This window comes from Bufo bufo, chromosome 2, assembly GCF_905171765.1.
Source record: "Bufo bufo chromosome 2, aBufBuf1.1, whole genome shotgun sequence".
In the NCBI taxonomy this organism is placed as follows: domain Eukaryota; kingdom Metazoa; phylum Chordata; class Amphibia; order Anura; family Bufonidae; genus Bufo; species Bufo bufo.
Window position 1 is genome coordinate 435137861 of NC_053390.1, and position 13606 is coordinate 435151466.

At 49.2% G+C, this 13606-nt stretch overlaps 1 protein-coding gene across 1 annotated transcript in view; it reads right to left on the reverse strand.

Annotated features, from left to right (window-relative positions):
* The window catches only part of DDX49 (DEAD-box helicase 49), a 52152-nt gene that overhangs the window by 12276 nt on the left and 26270 nt on the right, over positions 1-13606 (reverse strand). The window contains exons 8-9 of the mRNA XM_040417432.1: positions 9792-9868; positions 8873-8970 (exon numbers count right to left, since the gene is read on the reverse strand). Coding sequence (XP_040273366.1) covers positions 8873-8970; positions 9792-9868 — 175 coding nt within the window. The remainder of the gene's footprint in view (positions 1-8872; positions 8971-9791; positions 9869-13606) is intronic.

Here is a 13606-nt window from a genome sequence, read left to right on the forward strand (position 1 = left end):
GAAGAAACATCAGTGGCTGTCCTAGCTTCATTCAGCAAGAGCCCACAGCGTAGCACTCGCCGCATGTCACTGGAGAGTGGCATTAGTCGAACATCCCTTCAGCAGATATTAGCTACTCACAAATGGCACCCTTACAAACTCCAGCTACTGCAGCATCTCAACGAGGATGACCCAGATCGGCGCACTGAATTTGCAGAATGGGCAAAACAAAAATTGGAACAGGACCCTCAGTTTACGCAGAAGATTTTGTTCAGTGATGAGGCAAACTTTTATGTGAATGGTGAAGTTAACAAACAAAACCACCGCTATTGGTCTGACACTAACCCACATTGGATAGATCCCTCCAAGACTGTTGGAACAAAAAGATTTATGGTATGGTGTGGTATATGGGGTACAAAGATAGTGGGGCCATTCTTCATCAATGGAAACATCAAGGCCACTGGATATGCGAAATTGCTACATGATGCTGTGTTTCCCTCTTAAAGCACTGAAGCTGGCACGTTCCCTGAGTTTTTCCAGCAAGATGGTGCACCACCACATTATGGGTGGCAGGTCCGAGCATTCCTAGATGAACAGTTTCCTGGAAAGTGGATTGGTCGTCGTGGGCCAGTTGAATGGCCCCCAAGGTCTCCTGATCTGACCCCCTTAGACTTTTATCTTTGTGGTTATCTGAAGGCAATTGTCTATGCTGTGAAGAAACTACGGATACTGGAAGCCTGTGCTAGCATTTCTTCTGCGGTGTTGCTATCAGTGTGTGAAGAGTGGGAGAAGAGGGTTGCATTGAAAATCCAACACAATGGGCAGCACATTGAACACATTTTATAAGTGGTCAGAAACTTGTAAATAACTCATGAAAGAATAAAGTTACGTTAAAACCAAGCACACCATTGTTTTTCTTGTGAAATTCCCAATAAGTTTAATGTGTCACATGACCCTCTTCCTATTGAAAAAACAAAAGTTGGATTCAAAATGGCCGACTTCAAAGTGGCCACCATGGTTACCACCCATCTTGAAAAGTTTCCCCCCTCACATATACTAATGTGCCACAAACAGGAAGCGAATATCACCAACGATTCCCATTTTATTAAGGTGTATCCATATAAATGGCCCACCCTGTACATTAAGCATGCATTCAAATTATAGCAAAGGCATATCAACCAAACAAGACACACAGGAGTCCTAAAAAAACACTTTGCTTAGATGCTTCCTCTGGGGAAGGGGGGGGGGGGGTGGGGTGGGGTCAGATTAGACCGATCCCACATCTCTCTCTGAAGTCTGATGAACACTGCCTTATTTTGAACTTGCACCATTCAGGCCTTAAGAATAAGACACCACAGACAAGTAAGGGCCCTTGGTTTAAAATGCTGTTCTAGTTTCATAAGTGCGAGCTAAGTGGCAGTTTTAACGATGGCAGAAGTCATATGGGAACAAATAACCATGAAATAAAACTTTGCCTTTTAAGCCTTATTCACATTTCAGTATTTGGTCACTGATTTCCATCAGTGATTGTGAGCCAAAACCAGGAGTGGAGCCTCCACAGAGATCAGGTATATGGGAAAGATCTGCACCTGTTCTGAGTTTACAGCCGCACACACAAACACAAAAATGCACACACAAACACAAAAATGCACACACACATTTTATATAATTTTTGCCCTATAAGACGCACCTAGGTTTTAGAGGAGGAAAATAAGAAAAAAAATATTTTCCATTAGACCTCAGATCGGACTACCAATCAGACCCCCAAAGTTAATCAGACCTCAGATCAGAAACCCAATTTTAAGACCCAAATCAGACCTCAGAACAGACCGCTAATGTTTATAATACCCCAATCAGACCCCAATGTGAAAGACCCCCATTCAGAGCTCAGATCAGACTCCCAATATGAATGACCCCCATTCCGCCCTCAGATCAGACCCTCATGTTAATCAGAGCTCAGAGGAAAAACAAATCAACTTACCTCCCCTGGTCTAGAATCAGCTACCGTTCCTGAGATCCAGAGCTCTCCCTGCCTTGCCCAGATGTTGCACAGCGCAAGGTCACTGAGCACGCGCCGATGTCCTCATGCTGTGGACAGGACACAGCACAGCATGCGATGAAGACCAGGAAGCGGTGAATACAGAGCCCACACGCTGCATTCATCGCTCCCGTTTCTTCTGTACTAATAAGTGCTTCCGTAATGGAAGTGGATTAGTATTCGCCCCATAAGATACACTGACATTTTTCCCCACCTTGGGGGGGGGGAAAAGTGCATCTTATAGGGAGATTTTATAATATATGAGGAAGGAAGGCTACAGTAGTGAGCTGAAACGTCGCATTGCCTGTATGGGTGAATAACGAGATTTTTGTATAACTTACCAGTAAAATCTCTTTCTCGCTCTTTCCTTGGGGGACACAGAAGACCTTGGGTATAGCTCATCTCCATAGGAGGCGTGACACTAAGTGAAGACTGTTAAGCCCCTCCTCCACAGCTATACCCTCAGCCTGGAGAGAGAGACTGCCAGTTGCGTGTCCAAGCAGTGAGAAAAGGCAAAGTCCAACAAGGAACCAACAAGCCAACTACCCAACGGGTAACACAAACTCGGAAACCGTGTAGAGAAAAACAATGAATGGGTGGGTGCTGTGTCCCCCAAGGAAAGAGCGAGAAAGAGATTTTACTGGTAAGTTATACAAAAATCTCGTTTTCTCGCCCAGTTTCCTTGGGGGACACAGAAGACCTTGGGACGTTCAAAAGCAGTCCAAAAGGGGAGGGACCACAGCTCCAAGGCGAAGCACCCGAAGGCATCAAGGAATCTCCGCCTGCAGACCCAGGCGGACCAAGGCAGCATACGCCGAAGCCAGAGTATGCACCCCGTAGAACTCTGTAAAGCGTGCACGGAAGACCTGTGGCCGCCCTGCTCAAATGCATGGCCGAAGCCCAATGTCTCCGGCCCAGGAGGCACCGATCGCTCTGGTGAAATGAACGGCGACAGCAAAGGCAGAATTCTGCCCTCGGTGCGGTAACCTCAGCAATAGCCAATCTGATAAGGCGGAGGAAAACCACCCTGGAGTCCGTCAACTCTAAGTGCGGACCTCCAGGAAACCCAAGAGACCAAACGTCGACAAGAGTCGGAGATCTCCAAGTAAAACCGGCAAGGCCCAAACAACGTCCAAAATCGGTGAAGTGTTGAAGCGAAAGGCAAACACCACCTTCAGAAGGAAGGAACGGGATGTAGAACAGCCCTGCCCTGGGAAAAGACATAAGGCTCAGAACAAAAAGGGGCCATTCAGGCACCAGTCAGAGACACGACTGATACGGAAACACAACCGTACAGGACAGACGGGGTAGAGAGAACTTCTGTAACAGCTCCAAGGACAAGATTGGAGCACCGAGAGCTCAGTATGAAGTTCCCAGGGCGATACCGAAGGACAGTACAGAGGAACCAAAGAGCCATTTCGAGTAAGAAGGTCTTGACAGGCCCAGAGGGCCGGGGAACGCTGGAAGAGGAAGAACAGCGCTGACACTTGACACCTCAAGTAAAGGAATTCCAGTCCCAGGTCCAGGCCGGACTGGAAAAAAAGACCGAACCATGGGGAGAGAAAAGGTCAGAGTGGGGAATGCACAGCTTCCCACAGAACCCCAGACAAAAGAACCATAAGTCTTACGACAGATCCTGGACGAAATACAGCCAGGAGCGGACAGTAGCAAACCCGCTGGAGTCGCCTGGCAAGCGGGCGAAAAAAACCAATGTGATCAGGCGCAGACCAGTAACACGGGCAGAAGTCGACAAAACTGGTCCCGTCGGCCCCCGGGCAACGTTGTCCCGTATCCACCCTAGCGGGGGAGTAGAAGGACAGACTGAAAGGAACCAAAGGGCCCGCCCAGCATCCGCCAGATGCCAGGACAAGACAGGCTAAAGTCCATGCTGATGTAGCCATGTTCTACAGTCCCGGTGTGGGAGATCAAAGGACAATCTGGACCGAAAGGTAGTCCCCCCAAGTTACCGAGAAGGTAAGTCTACAGCAGGACCATTGACTTAGAATGGACCACGCAATCTGCACTCAGCGGGAGGACAGAACGCGGTAGACTCGGTAAATAGGCACAGCTAATACAGCCAGTGTGGACAAGGGAGACAGTACGAGGCCAAAAGGAACACCGGAACCATCCACATGAACAACCATGCTCTCCCCAGAGGGGAGGACAGTGAAGGAACAGCCTCTGAAGTCTGGCGGGACAGAAGCCACATCGGAGTGATCTGTACCGAGCGGGAGCCAAACAGAGCCGGCGAGATAAGGTAGTCGAGACAGAGGCCGGCATAACACCCTCCAATCGAAAGGAGGAGTGGGCAACAGGGAAGCCATAGGACAGCTCAAAAGCAGAACCCTGCTACACTGTGAGATGCCCGGTTCACCGCCTCGCAGAAGGCGAATACCCTGAGAACCCAAGGTGGAGGTCCTCCGGACCTGGGTAATCGAGCACCCAAGAGAATTTGGGTGACTTTCCCCGAGAAAAGCGGCCCGCACCTGGTAGCAGATCAGACTGAAGCGTAGAGGCGCCAAGAGGAAGGACTCATACCACACTACATCCGAAGAGGAGGAAATTGCAGCAGGCAAGGGAACCGCAGTCCTGCCAGAGCCAACGAAGAATTCGAGGGGCGCTCCAGACAACAGCACTCCCGACCATGTGACCACTAACGCAGGGAAGCAATACCGCGGAAGGACGAATGGGCACGCATCTAGGAACCACGAACACTCCCTGGAATAAAGGGCCAACTAAATGAATGAGTACCACCCAGCTCCGTGCAGCAGAGAGCAAGTAGAGCCCGTCCGGGTCAGGTGGACAGAATGAACTCCTTAGAGACGAGTGCAAGGCTTGCGGCCAGCATCGTATCCCAAGAAAACAAAAGTATGCCGCAGGAAGCAGGTGAGGCATACGTACGAGCAGCCCGTAAGCAGTGAGAAGGCCAACCCACCTACAGGAGGAGAAGGCATAAACGGCCCAAACAACGCACAAGAACGTTCGCTCACTGCAAAAAGGTTAATTCAGCGAAAAAGGGGGCTCGCCACAGAGTGCCACAGCATGTACGGAATTGCAAAGTGCAACCTGAAAGGGAGTTATGCACAAGCCTAGTATAGCATGCGATGGAACGCAAGCAGTCCGCCCCGAAAGGGGGGAAATTGTATCTGGCAAACTGCAGTCTGCAAGAGTGCAAAGGCCGGTCCCAAAAGGGAGTGATGCCTAAGGCCGTACCTACTTCAGAGAAGCAGGACATACCCTATAATCCAGCAGGAGGTCCACCTAGTGAAAGGGGAACATGCACAGGGTTATCCTAGCATTAAGTGAGTGTGCAATAATACACCCAACACTGATTTAGCGAGAGTGCTACTACTCTGCCAATGAAGGGGGACATGTACAAGTCCAGTACAGCCATACAAGGACAGCCGTGAATCTCATGAGCGTGCCAAATTCTGCCCATGGAACAAGGGGTGGTCACGCACAAGTCCAGCACCATATCCAATGGGAGTGCAAGCGTTCCACCCATGTTAGAGGGCCATGCTCATGGCCAGCAAGGTATCCGGTGAGAGTGTAGCATGCCGCCCAGAAAAAAGGGGGGGTAATGCACATGGCCAGCATCTCATCCAGGGAGAGTGCGTGCACCCGCCATGTATGGAAGTCATACACATGGCCAGCAACGTACTGGTGAGAGACAAACACAGTCAGTGAGAATGTGTGTATGTCACCTGAGGAAGGAAGGCATGCCCATGGCAGGCAGAGAATCCAGCGAGAGTACGTACACCGCCCACGGAAGAGGGGTCATGCATATGGCTGACAGCGGATCCTGCGAGAGTGCAAGCACCCCGCCATGTATGGGGTACTTACACATGGCCAGCAACGTACCTGCGAGAAAACAACCACAGACAGAGGGATGTATTTATGCTGCCTGAATCATGCCTATGGCCGGCAGCGGAACCAGTGAGAGTGCAGCATAGTAACATAGTACATAAGTTCATCATAGCCCATCAGAGAGAGTGCAGCGTTCCGCCTATGGAAGGGGGTCGTGCACATAGCCAGTACCGAATCCGGCGAGAGTGCAGTATTCCGCCTAAAAAGGGGGGTCATGCACACGATCGGCAACAGATCCAGTGAGAGTGTAGCGTTCCGCCTAAGAAGGGGGTCACGCACATGGCCGACAGCGAATCCAGTGAGAGCGCTGCGTTCCGCCCATGGAAGGGGGTCACGCACATGGCCGGCAGTGAATCCAGTGAGAGTGCAGCATTCCGCTTAGAGAAGGGGGTCGTGCACATGGCCGGCAGCAAATCCATAGAGAGTGCAGCATTCCGCCTAGGAAGGGGGTCATGCACATGGCCAGCACCGTATCCGGTGAAGGTGCAGTATTCCGCCTAAAAGGGGGTCATGCACATGGCCAGCCGGCAGCCAGGGAGAGTGCAGTATCCCGCCTAGGAGGGGGGGGATGCACATGGCAGGCACCATAACTGGAGAGATGATGAATGCTGCCAACGGAAGGGCCGCATGCACTTGGCCAGCGCCGTATCCTGGAAGAGGGCAGGAAAACTGCCTAAAAGGGGAAATGCCCTAGCACCGACGCAGGTTGGGAGCGCAACACTATGCCGCCTGTGGAAAGAGGGCATGCAGACATGCAGCACTACTGATGAGGCTGCAGCGTCCTGCGCAGTCCAATAGAAATATATATATATATATATATATTTTTTTTTTTTTTTTTTTTATTAAAAACACAGCCTCTCTGAGGCTAAAGGGGGCCACCATATAGGGGCACAGATAGTCAGGAAAAAGGGGGGGGCCAGCCATACAGGCCCATTGGGAGCCGGCCTGTACCCAAAAGGGTTAACATGGATCCGGCCTGGAGGGCGGCGCTGCGATCCCCTGGGGGCGGAGGAACCTCCCGGCGGGAAAAATTCGCGCCTGGAGAAGTTCCCGCCCCCTCCACCAGAGGCCGGAATTTTGCGGCCTAGCAGGCCGTGAGGCCGGGGTCTAAATTTGCGGCGCCCGGCATGTACCGCCGGAACCTGAGGCGGAGTGGCGCATCAAACCGGCCGCGGGTGCCCACCCCGCGGGCCGGTCGGAATTGCGGCCCAGCAGGCCGCGAAGCCTGGGCCACAATTTGCGGAGCCCCACCGACCGGCACCGACGGTCGGCCGGGGCCTGCTGAAGTCAAGCCCAAAGCCGGCCGCGGGAGCCCACCCCGCCGGCCGGAAGAGTCGGGGGCCCGGAATAGCGGCTTGCCGGCCGCGGGAGCCCACCCCGCCGGCCGGAAGAGTCGGGGGCCCGGAATAGCGGCTTGCCGGCCGCGGGAGCCCACCCCGCCGGCCGGAAGAGTCAGGGGCCCGGAATGGCGGCTTGCCGGCCGCGGGAGCCCACCCCGCCGGCCGGAAGAGTCAGGGGCTCGGAATGGCGGCTTGCCGGCCGCGGGAGCCCACCCCGCCGGCCGGAAGAGTCAGGGACCCGGAATGGCGGCCTAGCAGGCCGCGGAGCCTGGGCTAAGATTTTTGCGGCGCCCGGTCGCACCAGAGTACCAATGTCGGCCGGAGGCGAGGCCTCACTCCACAGCCGTCAGGCAGGCCTTGAGCAACACTCCGGTAGGAGATGGGGGGGACCCAGAGACCGGGTGCCTGTGGTAGAAATAAACTATGTTGCCGCTTCTGTAGCTGGCTGTGGAGACAGCCACTGGCTGCATGTCTATGGGAGCCAGGCAGGGGGGGGGGGGGTAAGGCAGAAGGAGATTGCCGCTCTGCAGGTGCCAGCATAGATCCAGCAGGGGACTAGAGGCCCAGTATGGGGGTCAGGCACGCAGGAGACCGGGGGGGACGGGGACGTAGGGCTGGTGAAGCCTCTCTCTTACCACAGCCGTCTTCACCCTCGGTCCATTCCAGCAGGGTCGCCCCTTCAGCTACTGGCACCGTAGTGGCAGGACGCTGGAAGAGGGACTTGGCGTGCGGGCGACCCTTGGGCTGGCGGGATGCAGGGGAGCTAGGCTGCCCTGGTCCACCTTGCCTTCTGTGGGGGAGGCAGCAGTGCGGGTGACCGGCACTGGCGCAGCTCAACCCCGGGAGAACAGAGAGGTCTAGTGCGACTCTGTTATCCCTGATGATCTGGAACAAAAAGAAAATAAAAAAGTAAAAATCTAAAATTTAAACAAGGAGAATACAGCCCTGCAGAGCAGGGAGTGTCTTGCCTCCTTGGACACTAAGCAAAAAACTGGCAGTCTCTCTCTCCAGGCTGAGGGTATAGCTGTGGAGGAGGGGCTTAACAGTCTTCACTTAGTGTCACGCCTCCTATGGAGATGAGCTATACCCAAGGTCTTCTGTGTCCCCCAAGGAAACTGGGCGAGAAAAACTTTTTTTGCATTTTTTTTACTTCATGGATGGGTTTGCTTATCCCAATTGGGCCAGTTGCATCCTTCAGTTTTTTCATCAGACGGTGCTGCCACTTTGTATTTGTGTATATATATATATATATATATATATATATATATATATATATATATATATATATATATATATACATATATACATATATACACACACATACAATCTCTTGTAATACTCCTAGATAAGTACAGTTTCATAATATTGGAAGATAAATAAGGCTTGCTGCAAAGCAGGGGTAGCACAACGAACAGCTAATGAAGCCATTCATACTTTATAGGTAAACGTGTATTGGACCTGTCAAAATAACATATTGTGTAATAAAACCTAATCCACTAACAGAAACCGTGATAGAAAATGTAATTGCTACACAAAAAGAAATAAAAGCCCCCAGCATTTTAGCAAGTGATCCCAAATAATGATATTTTATTCTGTTAATCTAGTAAAGCAAAAAGACCATTATCGTGTGGAGCGGACAGAATCCTACCTGCCCTGGCTGTGCGGCCCACACGATGGATGTAGATCTTTGGCAGGCCTGGGGTATTGTGATTGATCACAACCTGCACAGTGGGAATATCCAGCCCCCTAGAAAGAAGCAAAACATATAAATTGAATACGCTTAGCTTCCTCTCAGATAAAGGGGCTATTGGATTCTGCAGAACCAGTGTAGTGTGCGAGATCAGTGGGTACCCAGCGTCACCTCTGATAAGCCCATCCATTCACAGGCATGAGTGAGGGATAACAGGCACACGTCTGGCTTTACAGCTATTAATTACATGTGCAGAATAAAGTACACAGAGGGTTCCACAACACCAGTCCTCAGGGCCCACCTACTGGCCATGTTTTCAGGATTCCCCTAGTATTGAGCAGGGGATAGAATTGGTGTCCACGCATCAAAACGTACCACAGGTCTTCGTTGTGTGGATATTCTCAAATCATGACCGGTAGGTGGGCCCTGAGGACTGGAGTTGAGGAACACTGCTTAGATGATTAATGGGTAAGTATTTATCACCTATCCACAGGATACGCGATACATTTTGTATCGCAGGGATCAGTACCCTGGGACCCAGTTCGATGCCGAGAATGAAGGGCCCTGGATTTCCCTCTCTGAATGGAACGGTAACGCGCACGTGATGTCAGTCCACTGTTCTCTTCACTTCTATGGGACAGACTGTTGTTTACATCAGTCCTATAGAAGTGAACGGAGCGGTGGACAGATATCCTCGCTACAGCTCCATTCTGGGTAGGTGAAAAATACTTTGAGGGATAACCCCTTATTAACTAACACCATAGAACCAACTTTACAGCTGCGGTCAGGTGGCATACCAGCAGAAAGCAGCATATACCCTTCATGGCAGTGTAGGGGAGGAAACAACAATGAGATGGTGCTATGCGTGTCCTCTCACCTGGCCGCCACATCAGTGGCAATCAGAATTTTGTAAATGCTGGATTTGAATTTTGCAAGGGCAGCAAATCTGTCTTTCTATGGAGAAAAAAAAACAAGGACGTGCACAATCAGAAACTATTGTCCTGTGGAAGATTTAGAACCATTGGATTAGACATAGTCAGCTATATTACACCACATATGATAGATTTCACAGTGAAGCAGGAATCATTACTACAATGAAAATTCTGCATCAGCAGTGTCCTAGGCTGGTTTTATATGAATATGTATCTTCATTTTCAGGCAAATACACAAGAAAACATGTACTTCTGTACAAACTATTACAGTGAGCAAGACATTGATAAGAATTATCCTGTCTACAAGGGACAGACCACGCGGTACACTGCCGCAAACTCCACCTAAAGTGACCAAGGGCTGCAGGATTTTACTGCTAAATTGTGTGGACACTGGATGGCGGTGGGCAGCTGCATCATGTGGTAGGCCCCTTAGGCTGGGACTTAAACAGAGACTTTTTGTAGTGAAAATGTCCACGTTGAACTATAGAGTCACAGCTGAAGTCTAGAGGTACACTGACATGTACCTGCATGCACTGCCTGGAGGTTACTTGACTGTTAGAATTAAAAGTCACATCCAGTAGTTCCCACCACCAATAACTGCCCAAAACAGAACAGTGCACCTAAATGGAACAGGGCAGGAGGGGATTAAAGGCAATGTGGCAATCTATCCTCAACTCTTCTGCCCGACTAATCCACCTCTCACCCTATTACTCCTCTGCCAATCCCTTCACTGGCTCCCCATTGCCCAGCGAATCCACTTCAAAGTACTAACAAATACATACAAGGCCATGTATGTCCCCTCCCTACATCTCTGAGCTACTTTCCCGATACACCCCCTCACGCACTCTCCGATCCTCACAAGACCTCCTTCTCTCCTCTCCTCTTATCGCCTCTTCCCACAATCGACTCCAAGATTTCTCCCGTGCATCCCCCATACTCTGGAACTCGCTACCCCAACATATCAGACTCTCACCTACAGTGGAATCCTTCAAAAGAAACCTGAAAACCCACCTCTTCAGACAAGCCTACAACCAGTGACCCTGCTGCCTCTATACCGCCATGACCAGCTTCACCCGCACCTACTGTGTCCTTCTCCCATACCATGTAGATTGTAAGCCCTCATGGGCAAGGCCCTCTCTCCTTCTGAACTAGTTTGTAACTCGTCTTGTTTATGGTTAGTGCAATTGTCTGTATTATGTATGTGCACCGCTTATCATATGTACAGCGCTATGGAATGAATGGCGCTTTAATAAATAATAATAATAATAATAATAATAATAATAATAATAATAACTCCACCATGGCTTTAACTACAGGCCACCAGACAAGCCGTTTTATGCGCCATACTCAATAGATGGAGGTCATATTTTGCAGGAAACCACTACGGTATTTGATTTCCCAGATGCTGCTATTCTCTATTGTAAGAGAAAATGAAATATACGAGGGAACTGCTGCTTCAAAACTAAACCTGCACTTTCCACTTCAGCAAATACGATGTGCTGCATAATCGGGAACTTTGTGGTGGGATATCATTTATCTAGTCAATTCTTCGAACTTTAACCCTTTCAACATCTGAAAGTCCACAGCAAAATTTCACCTTTTGGAAAGTCACATTCTACGGGTAATTTTTAACTTTGTCCTTTTTTTTTAGGGCACAGACTGGGCATTAATGCGATATCAGAACTGGTATCTTTTCATGCATGTAGAGAAAACTGTTAAAACAGTGGAAAAATCCTTTTCCTTTTGTAAGTTAACAGAAATAGTTTAACCAGCCAGAGACACAATATAATACTGCCAACTATGTGCCCATGGAGTTCTGTTCTTCAGCAGGTGCCCGAGTGGTCAGAATCCCACTGAACAGACACTTGCAGACGAGCGCGTGTCACGCTGCGAGTCCGCAGCGCTGCTCCCGGCCTGACCTCCCAGCACTGACATGATATATTGATTTATGATGCTATGTAACCCTTACAGTTCTGGAATGTATTGGATAACACTGGCAGCATTATGTCAGTGTTATCCAATACATTCCAGAACTGTAAGGGTTACATAGCATCATAAATCAATATAATGCTGTGTGACCACGTCAGTGCTGGGAGGTCAGGCCGGGAGCTGCGATGCGGACTCGCAGCGTGACAAACGCTCATCTGCATTCACATAACTGTATGTATTTTGCCATCACTAAATACGGATGACGCCCATATGATGTTGGTGTTGCATCTGTTCTTTTGCCGACCTGTAGGTCCATGAAGTGCATTTTGCAGCCAAGTATAAGCCATGTTCTATCTTTTGGGGAACAGACATTGATTTTTTCGTGTGCCTTCCACATCCATATGTCCGTTCTGCACAAGATAGAACATGTCCTATTCTTAGCCGCAAATGCAGACCACGGGAACACCAAAGGGCCAGCAAATGGCAGGAGGGGACGAGCCTCCCTAGCATCGCGGGTGACACTAGGGAGGCTCGTCTCTGTCTGCCATTGGCTGCTCCCCTACACCAGATGTTTTCATCCGTGTACCAGGAGCGCCGCAGGGAGCAGGGTAAGTATATTCACTCTGAGGGGCCTGGCACATGGAGGGGGGGGGGGGGGGGGGGGGGGGGGGGGGGGGGGGAGTGTTTATGATAATGGATAACCCCTTTAAGTCTTAACCACCTCAGCCCCCAGTGTTTAAACACCCTGAAAGACCAGGCCACTTTTTACACTTCTGACCTACACTACTTTTACCGTTTATTGCTCGGTCATGCAACTTACCACCCAAATGAATTTTACCTCCTTTTCTTCTCACTAATAGAGCCTTCATTTGGTGGTATTTCATTGCTGCTGACATTTTTACTTTTTTTGTTATTAATCGAAATTTAACGATTTTTTTGCAAAAAAATGACATTTTTCACTTTCAGTTGTAAAATTTTGCAAAAAAAAACGAGATCCATATATAAATTTTGCTCAAAATTTATTGTTCTACATGTCTTTGATAAAAGAAAAAATGTTTGGGTAAAAAAAAAAATGGTTTGGGTAAAAGTTATAGCGTTTACAAACTATGGTACAAAAATGTGAATTTCCGCTTTTTGAAGCAGCTCTGACTTTCTGAGCACCTGTCATGTTTCCTGAGGTTCTACAATGGCCAGACAGTACAAACATCCCACAAATGACCCCATTTCAGAAAGTAGACACCCTAAGGTATTCACTGATGGGCATAGTGAGTTCATAGAACTTTTTATTTTTTGTCACAAGTTAGTGGAAAATGCTGATTTTTTTTTTATTTTTTTATTTTTTTCTTACAAAGTCTCATATTCCACTAACTTGTGACAAAAAATAAAAACTTCCATGAACTCACTATGCCCATCAGCGAATACCTTGGGGTGTCTTCTTTCCAAAATGGGGTCACTTGTGGGGTAGTTATACTGCCCTGGCATTCTAGGGGCCCAAATGTGTGGTAAGGAGTTTGAAATCAAATTCTGTAAAAAATGACCAGTGAAATCCGAAAGGTGCTCTTTGGAATATGGGCCCCTTTGCCCACCTAGGCTGCAACAAAGTGTCACACATCTGGTATCTCCGTATTCAGGAGAAATTGGGGAATGTGTTTTGGGGTGTCATTTTACATATACCCATGCTGGGTGAGATAAATATCTTGGTCAAATGCCAACTTTGTATAAAAAAATGGGAAAAGTTGTCTTTTGCCAAGATATTTCTCTCACCCAGCATGGGTATATGTAAAATGACACCCCAAAACACATTCCCCAACTTCTCCTGAATACGGAGATA